The sequence below is a fragment of the Cupressus sempervirens genome, chromosome 10 (genome assembly GCF_028749045.1).
Source record: "Cupressus sempervirens isolate cs-2001-9-10 chromosome 10, ASM2874904v1, whole genome shotgun sequence".
NCBI lineage: Eukaryota > Viridiplantae > Streptophyta > Pinopsida > Cupressales > Cupressaceae > Cupressus > Cupressus sempervirens.
The window spans coordinates 498,913,063-498,926,874 of NC_143127.1; the positions used below are offsets into that span (position 1 = coordinate 498,913,063).

Here is a 13,812-nt window from a genome sequence, read left to right on the forward strand (position 1 = left end):
ATTAAAAAGGACTATAGGTTTTTTCTTAATATGAAAATTTCATCCAGAATTAGTTTCAATTGTAGGTAGGATAGTTTCTCTGGTACAATATTTGTGAGTTGCTGTCTGTTTCAATTTCTTTGGAACCAGCTTTAATAGTTTCCTGTTAACCTACCAGAAGGGCAGTCCATTTCACATAATTGTTAATCTGATAGACTGCGAACTAGGATCCTTTAAAAATGCATCTTCCTTGAACATTCCTAACCACAATATGTGCTCTGGGTAAGCCCAGATTTGCTCAAGATCTTGCATTAAAGTTTATCTTAATGCCTTAGTTTTTTCCATTAATTTTTCTTGCTATTCTAGGGTCCTGCAATCAACCCTTGAACGGGATTCTTGCTACAAATTTTTACGTACTTTACTAATCTGAAATTTAAGTTTGCATTATGAAATTTTGAAATGAAATCCGATCTCCTTATGTAATCTCAGTTTGTAATAAAGTTAATAAACTGATAAATTTAAATATTTTGTCTCCTTTCCTCTGGTTTCCAGTTCTACCATAAATTTGTGCTCTAGGATTATGATGAAATTCAGTTAGACCTCAAAAGTCGTAAGGAACCCCCACAAAAAAGTCTTGAAGTTTTTAGAATGTTATGCGAATATTTCATTGTTCACTTCTGCATGCTCATTATACTAATTTTGCTCTGCTTGGAATTCACAGTTCTGCAGAAAGAAGAGGAAAAAAGGCTTTTTAGAGCAAAGAGTCTTCAGCAGAGCATGGACAACGGTAGGTCCATTTTTGTGCAACCTAATTAGTTTTGATTGAATGCCATGTGAAGCTTTAACCAGTGGGCATGATTAGCAACATATATGCATTGAATTTGAAGCTATTTTTGTAAGGTTTAATATTACTAATCACCGGAACTATATCACACATTTTGTGTGAGCTGTACCATAGTCAAGTAAATCATATTTCTAATGCAAAATATGACTATTTGATAAATATTTTTGAAGGGAATCCTATGATTGTTAAATAGATTTTCTATATTTAAATGTTATGGCCAGAGGCTCTATTGACTTGAAATGCAGTTTCTCCCAGTGAATTTGCAATTTGTAGTAAATATGGAATAAAAATGGTAGCAACATTAAGACCATAACATGATTAGGTCCTAGATTCTTTTGTGTGAATCCATATGTAGTTGGCTAATATGCTTTAAACCATGGTAAGAAACATTAGTCTGAAGTAAATAGAATTGTAATTTTGACAGTGAAATTATTAAAATACAGAAACTGTTTATTTTCTGAAGTAAGATTGAAAATAATGGAAAATAATATCTGATCTACTGCAAACAAATGTAAGGATAATCCTAGATTTGAAATCTGAAATTACTTAAGACCCAGATTTCAAAAAACACAAAGACACAGAACTTTACTTCTGTTGGGAAACAGAGAGAAATGTTTGTAGAAGAGTAATTAATGTAGAGACACAAGGAAAAGGCTTACTTTAGCCCAAACCCACAATGTGCCCTACTTATTTAGAACCAACAACCACTTGATCACACTTTGACCGCCTAGTACTTCTTTTGGATAATTTTTAGACTCCAAGGCTCCTATAAGCCAACTGACTCAAATTTGTGTGACAAGTTCTTATAGATCTTCTCTTAGACCTAATTCCAAATAGGCTAGGTTTCCACATGAAGGGATACAATGAACTTCACAATCAAGAGAGTGATTAGACATCTTTTCAATGCCTATTTGACATCAGTCAATTCATCCACAATGAGATTTTGGAACTTCTAGGTCAATGAGGCTTACTTGCCTATTAGTGGCCTAGTCTTCTTGTAGCCTTCTCAACACAATTTCTCCCATACAACTCTTCAATTTCCCAAATGACCAACTAAACAAATCAGGGTTTCGTATACCCTTTTGGATGTTACACAAGACAGTGGAAGTTTGGGTCTGGACTCCAACAGACGGGTTAAGTACTACTAGGACACATATCTAAAAGTCCTAATTAGGACTGATATACAAAGCAAGTACACAAGATTTGATGAACCCAACCAAGACGATCCCTGTAGTATGTTCAATCCTCCATTAAATTTTTAGGCCAGAAATAGAGATAACATAGCATAAGAAAAAGCAAACAAAATGCACAAAAGACACAAGAGATTTATCTTGGGAAAGTTGTCATGTTCCCTTTTCTAGACTTGAGCTTTGTTGCACCATTAGCCGGTTTTGCCTTGGTCCCATAAGCGAACCAGGTTTTGTGTACAGTCATAGTAGTTTGGCCTAGGCACATTGAGTTGCCGGCTAATCAGGATTGTTTTCATGAGGTTTCCGCGCACTTACTATTTTTCAGTAAGTCAGTAGACTCATTATTCTTGGCATTTAATGGTTGGGACTAGGAGTGTCTTTTTGAGAGCTATCTAGTGAGCTATCTGATATGCATATCCGAGTCCATCTGATGGAAGATTTTAATGTCTGAGGATTTAACAGATTTATTGTAAAGTGACTTTATAACTTACACTGATATTGTTGATGTCACTTTATTATCCATGTGCACTTTATTTACTTAAGTGGGGGAAAAGGTTTTTATTTAATAAGGAAATAAAGAAACAGAAATGGGAATGCGAAGAGTCACTTGTTTGTTCTTAAAAGGGAAGATGGAGCTCATTTCCGACACACTTGGTCTTGTGGTTTGGATTTCACTTTTCTTTCTTGGAGAGTTATTCTTGAAAGCTTCAGCTTTCAGCAAGTGAGAGGACATAAACCCTCAAGCTTGGGTAGCAGACGAAAACCCATTGTCAGTTGGAGATAATGTGCAGGTGTTATACATTGTATTCCAGCTTCATCTTATCTATTATCCAATCTTTGTGTAGTTTATTTATCTACGATTTGATTTTTGGCTTATTTCTACTGAAGACCTTCAATGAAATATTATTTCTATTGGCGATTTAATGCAATAATAATTTGAGACTTTTTTCATCTAGTTGTCTATTGGGGTTTTTATTGATGAAATCTGAAATGCATGACATGAAATTATTTGTGAAAGGTTTTGAGATTCATTCAAGGGTTTTTAGAGAATATCTAGTTAGGGATATTATAGTGGCATCAGAGCATCGAGCTTGTCATCCTGTTAGGTATTGTGAGAGATTTCATGAGAATTGAGTTACAAGTTCACAGATGGAACAATAGGTTTTTATGCAGTTCTCAAATTTTAATGAGAATTTGAAGAAATTGTGAGCCGAAAGTTTATTATAAGGGATTATATATTATGTTGGAGACTATAGCTGGAATGTTTTCACATTGATACATTGGGGAAATATAAGCTCACGAGGTCTCTTCATATTTGTGTGGAGAAAATGAAATAATAATATTGAGCACAATATTTGATAGAACAATATTTTATCCGCCTTCGTCATTGTTTTAATAGATATGTTCGTGTGGTTATCGAGCTGAGATTGTCGTTCACGGGAATATTTTATATTCTTTGGATCTTATATATAGTTGAAGGGACTAAATAAATGATTCAATTGTTCTTATTTAAATTGGTTTCACAAAGGCTCAAGCTAATTATTTGTGCTGCTGTTACTTGATGTAGTGTCATAATGTTATAATAATAATCAATTCGAGGGGTCCATTGGGAGACTAAGTTGAGTTTTCAAAAATTTCCGTCTCATATTACAAGGATAGTTTATTTCCAGTTACTAGGTATTAAAAGTTTGGTGAGGATTTTTAATGTAAAAAATTACATTATTGCAATGAATTTTTAATTTTGGATTGGCGAGAAATTATTTATAGTACGAGCAAATATTTTAAATTCAAGGCTTCTAGCTGGTTGGACTACATTACAAAAACCATAGTGTAGTATTGTCATGTGGGGCCATGAAATTTGAAGACTATAGTTTGGAGTCCTTTTCATTGTCGTGAGCATATGGAAGGCAGTTTATAGTTAAAAAGATAACATTTCAACAACGATACTATTCTAAACATATAATTTTGGGTGAAATATTTGGGAGAACAATATTTCCACTAGCTTGAGTCTGTTCTTTTTATTTATCGATTGGATCCCTTTTGGGCATACACAACGCAATTTTACTAGTTCTGGCTTACTATCATGGACTTCCTATGTAGGCAGTAAACAATCTACTTTTAGAATTGACTCCTATTGTGAATAAAGTTTTAGACTATAGGTTGTGCCATTATATCAGACATTCTGGTCAAGGGAATCAATTTTAAATTATTCAGAGGAGAATATTGATGAGCATCATGCTTGAATGGAGACTACACCATTGTTGTAATTGGTTTCCAAGCTCAACATTCATCATTTTCAACATGGGATTATATAACGAGTGTGAGGCATTTGCATTGTTGTAGCCCAAGATTGACTATACTCTGTAACTGTGACATCTTGAAGGTGTTTTGTTGTGGAATTTTCTTTTCGGTGATTTTCTTTTAGAGACAATGATTTCAGAGACCTTACTGTTTGGGATGATGAGGTTGTATAAGATTGTTGTGGGTCGATTCAGGACTTTGGAGGGTTTTCCCGATCCGATTTAGGGCACCACTGGGGTGAAGCTGCGGTGCCCTCTCTCCCTTGCCTTGTTTGGCATTTACATTGATGAGCTGGAGAGTTTCGTCAGTTTTGGGAGACTATTGTTATTTGTTCCAGGTTTTGATTGCTATTCTTCTCTTTGCGTATGATGTGATTTTTTTGGCCTCCTTGCCCAAGGGCCTTCAATATCTTCTTGATGGACTGGTTTCATTTTGTGACCGTCAACAACTTGTTGTGAACTTGAGCAAGAATCAGATTGTTGTCAACAACAGCCTGAAGACTTCGCATCTCCATTTTCACCTCCAGGGTTGTGAGATTGAGATCGTTTTCTCATATACTTACCTTGAGGTTAAGTTCTCTGGCTCCCGCTTTAGCTTGAGTCTGGCTATTTAGCCCAGGGTTTCCAAGGGGATGGGCTCCCTCGCCTTGCTGGAGAGACAATATTTGAGACATCATTTTGAGGATACTACTTCCAACTTGTCCCTCTTGGACTTGTTGGTACGCCCAGGCCACTACCTTATTGGGCTTAGTCGAGATTGAGATTGATTGCCTCCCTCCTTATTAGTTCTCGTTAGATGCCCCCACCCACCTCCTCTCTTCCTGTCAGGTGTTGAATGAGCATGTTAGACTTGATGTTTATAAGTGATACATTATCACGAGTATACCTCCGGGAGGGTCTTGTCGACAAATGACCTTTTATGTAGTGCGTCCAGTTCAGCCCACATTTCAAGGCTGATGATGAGGTGTGGAGCGGCCTCTGCGATGTTATAGAGAGAATGTCACCTAATTCAGTAGTTAGCATAGATATAGTCCGTGAGATTGAGCTATTTAAGAAAGCTCAAGGGGACTTATTTGCACAAGAATTGTGCAAAAGAAATAGGACAGCATTGATGCCTGGTAAACACTAAAAATCTTTGATTCTAATTTCTACATCCTAATTTCTAATAGTAATTCTATTACCATCTTAATTTGATAAATTCAAAGTTATTGATATGATTCAAAAATTTCTTGTTTCAGATGCATGGTGGGAGATTGTTGGCACAAAGGTGCCAAATTTACAGAGGATTGCAATTCGCATCTTGAGCCAGCCATCTAGTGCATCAGGATGCGAACGTAATTGGAGTCTTTTTGAGCACATACACTCAAAGAAGCGCAATAGGTTAGCAGTGCAAAAATTAAATGATCTTGTCTTTGTTCACTACAACCTTCGCCTTCGCCATAGACAGATCCTTGGCACCGATACAACTTCGATTGTATTAGAGAATGTTGATCCTCATGCAGAGTGGAACACAGAGGTGGATGATCTTGTCTTCAGTGATGAAGATGTGGAGTGGGTAGATCAGGTGGATCGAGAGGCTGAGGCAGTAGCGATGGCAGTTGAGGAGGCTAGAGCATGAGGAGGCAGAGTGGACCCTGAGGCTAGGAGTGATGGATCCAAGGCTGATGACGAGGATTATGTGCGTGAGGATGATGATGATGATGAGGATGAGGAGGAGGTTCAGGGTCAGCCTCAGACACAGGCAGAGAGGATGGCTCTAGAGTCTTCCATGACTTATCTTAGGCGCACTCGTAGGAGGACATAGAGGATGGCTCTAGTTGTTATTTTGATATATGTTTTGAACTTTTGAATTTGATACCATGGATTTTGTAATCCATGAATGTTGTAGACATTTGAGTCTTTGATATTGGAGTGACACTATGTTTATTACTTTATAGTTTATAACTTTATATTGTGGTTATTTAGTTTTTTTCCTTCAAAAATTTGCTTTTATACTTATGTGATCTATGCAAAATTGTGTATGTGTATTAAGTAGGTTCTATTTATATCAATTATCGTGTATTTGATGTTAATTGACTAAAAGATGCAAGAAACAATCTTAAAATCCTTAAAAATCTTTGGATTTCATGAGTTTTTCAATTTTTCGAGTCCTTGCCGAGTTCGAGTCCGAGTCGGATTTTGACCTTTCCGAGTCAGAGGCGAGTCCGAGTCCCGTAACAATGAGATAAATGATGAAATGGTATTGTCAATGTCAAAAAGCATCAACATTGTATGGACAAAATTAGTACTAGAGGCAATTGAAATACATAATATTACATGTATCTAGAACACATAAAGGAGTTAAGAATATGAAGGTCCATATAAACATAATTGTCAAAGAGCCTTCAAGGAATGAGGATTAATAGCTTCAGAACACATAGGAAGTACAATATGAATCAACAAAAGAAATTCCATGGATGCTATGATTTAAATCAGAATGAATGAAAATGTATTATAAACAGCAAATCATATACAGAAAGGAAATTACATTTGTCTGATCTGTAAAGACCTTTCATGATTATCTGCTCTCATCCCCAATGTTGGAGACTTTTGAAGTATAGGAATTGATCTGGATCATGTCCACACATTACTAGTACTATTCTTACTTGAATTTGTGGGTGTTGGAGAAGTACAGATTGCCAAGAGTCTTCAGGTATAATTTAGAATGAAGGATATTACAATCAAATTACATTCAGAGGAATCAAAACCAACATGAAACACACCAACCATCAAGTGTCAAAAATATAGTGAAGGTTGCTTCCAAGTATGATGCATATCCAGAAGATAATCATGCCTAGCATTCAAAACTCTCAAGTTGATCATATAAGATGTTCATGAACATCACATAGCAATTCAAATTTAAAATACTTTGCAGGTGTTCGATATTTGCGGAAGACAAACACAACGGGGGTCATCAAGTTGGTGGTGCACTAGTTATAATATGACTATCGTCATTGTATTTGAAAAGAATACTAGAGATGCATCTGTGCTGAGAAACCATTAGTCACGGGATGATTAAATATTATTAGCAACATTCGTAACAATGGACACACACAGTAATGAGAATATTTTATCTCAAACTTTAAATCAAACGCTACATCTTGAGGTATGGAATAAGTCTCGATAAGACAACAAAATGTCCATGGCACAGTGCCACGGTGGAGTTTGGTACGTATATAGAGATGTCAAAATTGCCACACTGGTAAAAGTATATTGGAACACCTCAGATATAGAAGATTTAATTATGTGATAAGTTTTTTGTGAAAGCGGATGGTGTCAGGAGTTAGAAGGATGAAAGTAATCGCCCATATCAGAACCCCCCAAAAGATTCGAAGGCAATGTTAGGAGATTAATTTTATATAAATATAGAAGCCTCCAATTTGATGGGTATCGTCGTTCATAAAAACTCACCAGTCATGCATGGAAGAGCATATGGAGTTACGGTGGTTTTGGAGATATAAAATATAAATTGGGAGTATTAAAATACATAAATAATATGTTTACCGCTTATTTGTATATTATTAATTCTTTGTTAAATATATTTAGAGGGATGTGGCTTTTTGAAGAGTCACTTTATTAGATATAAGTAATGGGAAGTCAAGAAGACAAAAAATATTCTGACATTCACATTCAACAAGAAGCATTTTATATTTATTTGTATGTTGGAATAAGGGCTATAATATGACTTTATAATATAATTCTATTATTTTATTTTAATGATAAAATAAAGTCTTTTATTTATTTTTAAATGGTATGGAGATTTAAATTGCAGATGAATCATCCTTTGTAATTTTTTTTTTTGGAATTATGTATACAATTTAAATGTCGAAGAAGTGGACATGGTCATTTAGCATTTTAAACTTGATCATCACAGATATTGTGAAATATTAAATGGTTTCCATGTATGTGTTCAGTTTGTCTCCTTACTAGAGGAGTTAAAGTTCAATCCGGACTAATTTAAGGTTGCATATATGTTTGATTTGTCGCATCTTGATTATTTAATTGTTGGCAGTATAGGTGCATAAGAACTTTATAGAGTTGTATGTGAAAATTCATTGAAGTTGACCGTATTGCCAGGATGAACAGAGGCATTGGTCTTTCTATTATTGAAGTTAGAAAATCTATAGCTTCCTTCCTTCAAGCATCGAATTTTATTATTAACAAACCTTGTACAAAACATTCAATTATTTCAAGTAATCAACATTCAGTTTCAGTTTCATCGAGTTCAAGGACCTTGCCAGCCGAAGAACTCCAAAGCTTAAATTTGCTTTAGAAAAGCTTTGAACCAAGTGATCAGCTTCAAGCAGAAGGTCTACCTGCCTAGGTGTAGCGGAGCCTAAAGTGCAGGCGTACCAAAGTGATTCTCGTTTGTTGGCTAGAACTGATTGAGGAATCCTATTGGAGAAGTGGTAGGCTCTTGGATTTCCAATCTGCGGTTTTGGGAACCAACACTGTCTACTTAACTCGATGGTGCACTCATGCCCTTCGCCTCTCATTGGGTTCCTTTTGAGTTGGCTCTCAACTGCTTCAGGTTCAGACAAATGATCACATTGATAGAGCGGACTGAATTTGCTGCCTCTGCACTTTATCAAAAATGGAGACAAAGACCCACTTCATTTTCCATTGTGAAACCTACCATGAGATCAAAGGGAGATTCACTGTCATTTTAGAGACTGTAGGTCCCTATCGACCTTTTCCAAATACATCGATTTGCGTTGCCTTGCACTTTAGCTCTGTGAGACTACTTAGCTCCGTGATCACTCTTTGCCACTGCTCTTTCCCCAGAGCTAGGTTTTGGATAAACGTATCACCAACTTCTACTCACTCGTGTCCCCACATAGAGGTACAAATTGTCTACTTGATGAGATCTTGGGTCATACTAGATGCATGAGACCCCATATGGGGTTCACCCAGCCACAATACTCTACCCCTAGTGGTACTCAGAGACGGCTCAGGATTGATTGCACTGTGCATACCCTTCGATTATAGATTTCTTTTAGTCAAGGAAGGACTTTTAGCCCTCCACTTGTTGGTCTCCTTTGCTTTGTGTTTTGCTTCTTGTTTTGCTTTTCCCCAATCACCGTTTGGTGTTCCTGTTGCTAGTAGTCTCCCTGATTGTAGCTTTTAGTCCCTTGCACCCTTTTAGTGGTCTCTTGTCAGACATTAATAAATTTAGCTTATCTTATCTTAACTTCAGCACCCTCGTCTACTGCATGCTCCAATAATCCTTTGCTTGGGTCGAGCCTTTAGTCGAGGAAGGACTTTTAGCCCTCCCCTTGTTGATCTCCTCTGCTTTGTGTTTTGCTTCTTGTTTTGCTTTTCCCCAATCACCGTTTAGTGTTCCTGTTGCTAGTAGTCTCTCTGATTGTAGCTTTTAGTCCCTTGCACCCTTTTAGTGGTCTCTTGTCAGACATTAATAAATTTAGCTTATCTTATCTTAACTTCAGCACCCTCATCTATTGCATGCTCCAATAATCCTTTGCTTGGGTCGAGTCTTTAATAATAAGATGTACGTGAGCAAAAGCATTTATTTTATTGGGCATTCAATTTTTTGAAGCTGGGTTAGGCTGTGTGGAGTGTCGTGTTTGATGGAAAGACTATTTTGGAAGTCGGCAAAATTGGCTTCTAGTACTAAGCAGACTATTCCAGGTGCAAGATGGTGATTATCAATTCCTCAAAATTTTCTTTTGAAGCATTGATCATAACTATTGTTGATTCTTTCATCTTATAAATTTTAAAGTCTACTGATCTGGAAATCTGTTTGAAATCAGTAACCTAAACTGCAGTAACTGCAGTGTCTATTGTCCTACTTTTCTGAGTAAAGTTGCCTGGGAAAGTTATTATTAATTTTGAAACTGTAAAAATGTTACTACAAAATTTGGGAAAGGAGCTATGAAACTGATAACTGCTTGGCAAAATACCTGACAAAGAAAACTGAACATTTTATCTGATCTGCTGGCCACCATGGGCACATATTGATGGAATACCTGAGTAGCTGGAATCTCTTCAGTCTGTACACACCAATACAATTCTGATCGCTCTATCCTTCTTGTCAACGGTTGATAATTGATAGACAAATATTGTTTTTCAATGATCTGGAGTCTACATTTGTTACAGTTGTATGCAGGAAATCAACACCTCATATCTCACCACATCAACTTTCGAGAATTTTGACAGAGCAATGTTAGTGCAATAATTGAAACATTTACTTGTAGGGACTAATTGTATTGAGCTATGGGAAAGCTTTTTGGTCGAGAAAAAGTAAGGAAAAGTCTTGATAAGATGCAACAACAGTTGGCCCATAACTTTCAAGTAAATGTAAGAACAGAAATACTCGGACTATATGATGAGTACAACAAACTTCCTACACAGGTTCAAAGAGATATACCTTTTATTGATTATATGGACTTTCATCCAAAGCTACAAAACAAGACTGATATGGTAAAAAGAAACATTATGAATTGGCAACTCTGGTCTACATTCAAAACAGTCAAACAAACCCAAATTTACATATCAATTCCTCACATCTATAGAGCATCTTGTTACTCTAACATGACCTCTTTTATAATTAATTGTAGATAGAAAACCATAGAGACAAAACCCTTTGTTCATTAATAAAACTTTTAGTACATTTATATACCATTTGGAAAATATTTGCTTGTTATTAACAGTGATCAAGAGATCAATTTATACAAGAGATTGAATGATGTTTCCTTAAGAAACTAGCATAAAGAATAGAAACATTCTATTCTAGAAACAGAAAACTAAATATTAGAAACATTTTAATATTGACAAAAGATTACAATAGATAACCATTAGATACTAAATAGAGATAATAGGAAACTATCTATTGTCGTAATATTCCCTTCCTTTGTCTCACCCCTTGCTAAGAATGGTTTCAGTTTTTGCTCACATTGTTTGATAACAACGTTAACAAATTGTAAGCATTGGAAGAAGTAACTTGTGTTTGTTTCAAATCAGCCAATATGGTAGATAAGAAGTGTGGTGAATCATAATCACTCTCCTTAATGATCTGAGACTTAATAGATTGCATAAAAGATAAAACATTTTTCTCGTGGTCACTTTTAATAGCAATAAAAATTTGATGGAGCATATCAAGAATGAGACCTTCACAACCAAGATTTATTATAAGCACACAAGCTCTAAGCTCTGCAACTGTTTCCAAATTCTTGACTATCTTACAGAAGGATGGGTTATGGATATGATTCAATCCTTGCAAGCTTTTTGCGATCGATTGGAATACCTCCTTTATAACTTCCCTGCTGTAAGAATCATGTGGCGTTGTTATCCTCATAACATGAACAATTCAGTGGGTAACTTCAAGTCTCACATCTTTGCCAAAATGTCTCAACAATACTGGCTTAACCTAAGGAATCACAACAAGAAGGATGTACACTTGCTTACTTTTAGAACCCAGTTGTTCTATCGTAGATAACAGTCCTTAGTTTCCTTCAAATCACAAATTAATCTATGCTTTGATTGAAGCAAACTCGCAAGTTTCCTTTCTATTTTGTAGAGCTTTTCTGCCAGGACCTGTTCCTTGTCCTTGGCCACAAATTTAGGTAGTTATCTAAACATGTAATGTCCCTGGTGGGTTACCTCAGACAATTTCCCCCCAAAACTCTCTCCTTACAAAATGATACAGTTATCCTTGCTTGGAGGCTTATATTATTAATCACTTTGGTAGACTTGATCGTAGACTTCTTTGCAATATTTTTGAGCCTCACACTAATTTAACCTTATGATATTTGATTGATATTTTGATATTGGCAATAATTACTAAATAACTCTCTCTCCTATATATATATATATATATATATATTTTTTTTTTTTTTCTGATATAAAATATTTAATTTGAATGTTTTAGCTTATGGAAGTCTCGAACTAATTATGATCTTGTTGGTGCATATGGTACCTACATTCCAATATGGCTTTATAGATTGTTTTAAACTGATATTATCTCTTCCCTCTCTGATATACGGGTATCTTTATATCTACTGAATGTGATTTTTGCAAAGGTGTACTTATATTTGAGATTGTTGCAAGTGTCCTCTCTCTGTGCTTGAAAATATCGAGGCCAAAGTCATCTAGACAGTATAAAATGCTGAATGGGTGATTCCTCCCTTGTCTTGTCCATGGTTTGCACCCTATCCTCCAGCGCGGTTTCCTGATCAAAAAAGATAATTCATAATAGCTGGTCTGTTAATGTTTGGTAAAGAACACAATATTGGCAATTAAATACCCTTTAACTGATTTCGACTATATAAATCCTTAATCAGACAGTGACGGAGACTGATCGTGGTGATGAAGGGTTATGAGAGAGTCCCACCTGTGCCGTTTCTCCACTATAATAATCGTGGATGCTGTTTGCTTCTTCATTCTGATTGCTCCTGAATTGTCTTCTCTTCTCCCCGAGTCGCTGCTGACAGTCAACATACAATATATTCCCTGTACTTTACATTTCTCTTCATTTTTATCTCTTATCATCAGATGGTTGCAACTTTTCAACGTGCTTACTCTTTGTCAATCAATTGTTACTTCCATTTTCAATCGGTTCATCATTATCAGTTAGACTACATTCTTCTCTTATTAATTAATATATTCCATCTAACTGATTGACACGCTATCATCTCCCTGGTCTGTTTTGGGGTTTTATATTAATTGGGGGAAGTTTTAGCCTATGTAGCATATTCATCTGATACCCACATGACAAGTGTGGAGACGACCATTCTTATTTGGCATGAATTTTCTTAGATAGTCTGGTGTGTACATTTTAAAGATTCCCATCGAAGTCAGCGATTTGGACATTCACCACACACCCAAGCACTCTCGTCCATGACCAGGTCCACGGGGTCAACATTAATGTTCTATGTCTAGCGATCCTTGTAGAGGTGCTCACGTTGGCTATACTGTCATCTGATTGATGATTCATTCCATCCAATGATATCCTTAGATGTTGTGATTTTCACAAATGTCATTGGGAACCAGGTAAATGAGCTTTCTATTTAAGTTGCTCCCGACTAGGTATTTAGTATTATAGTTATCTTATTTATTTATAAGATATCACAGTGACTAGAAGAATTCACTAATTATGAATTATTAATGTTTAGGTATGAAAGTAATTTAATGTTACTATAAAATTATAATATATGATTTATTAGTTTTTTAATAATAATATTTTTATTACATTTATCTTTATAATTTAATATTATTATTTTATTAAATTCTTCTTGGTAGAAGGGACATTATAGTCCACCCTTCCCTAAATTGCTTGTCTATGTCCCCATTTTGGAGGCAATTTGATTTAATTAATGTCCAAAATAATGAATATTTTATGAGGATGACTAATTAATTATTTTAATTAAATAAATAAATGGTATTAAGTTAATTATTTATAAAGTTACCAAATAAATAAATATTAAAAGGTAACTTTATATTT

At 35.5% G+C, this 13,812-nt stretch overlaps 1 protein-coding gene across 3 annotated transcripts in view; it reads left to right on the forward strand.

Annotated features, from left to right (window-relative positions):
• LOC149534845 (NADH:ubiquinone oxidoreductase, 17.2kDa subunit) overlaps positions 1 to 13,812 on the forward strand; it is a 188,892-nt gene that overhangs the window by 71,293 nt on the left and 103,787 nt on the right. For all 3 annotated transcript variants that reach the window (XM_089805579.1, XM_089805580.1, XM_089805578.1), the window contains one exon: positions 701 to 766. In XM_089805579.1, coding sequence (XP_089661705.1) covers positions 701 to 766 — 66 coding nt within the window. The remainder of the gene's footprint in view (positions 1 to 700; positions 767 to 13,812) is intronic.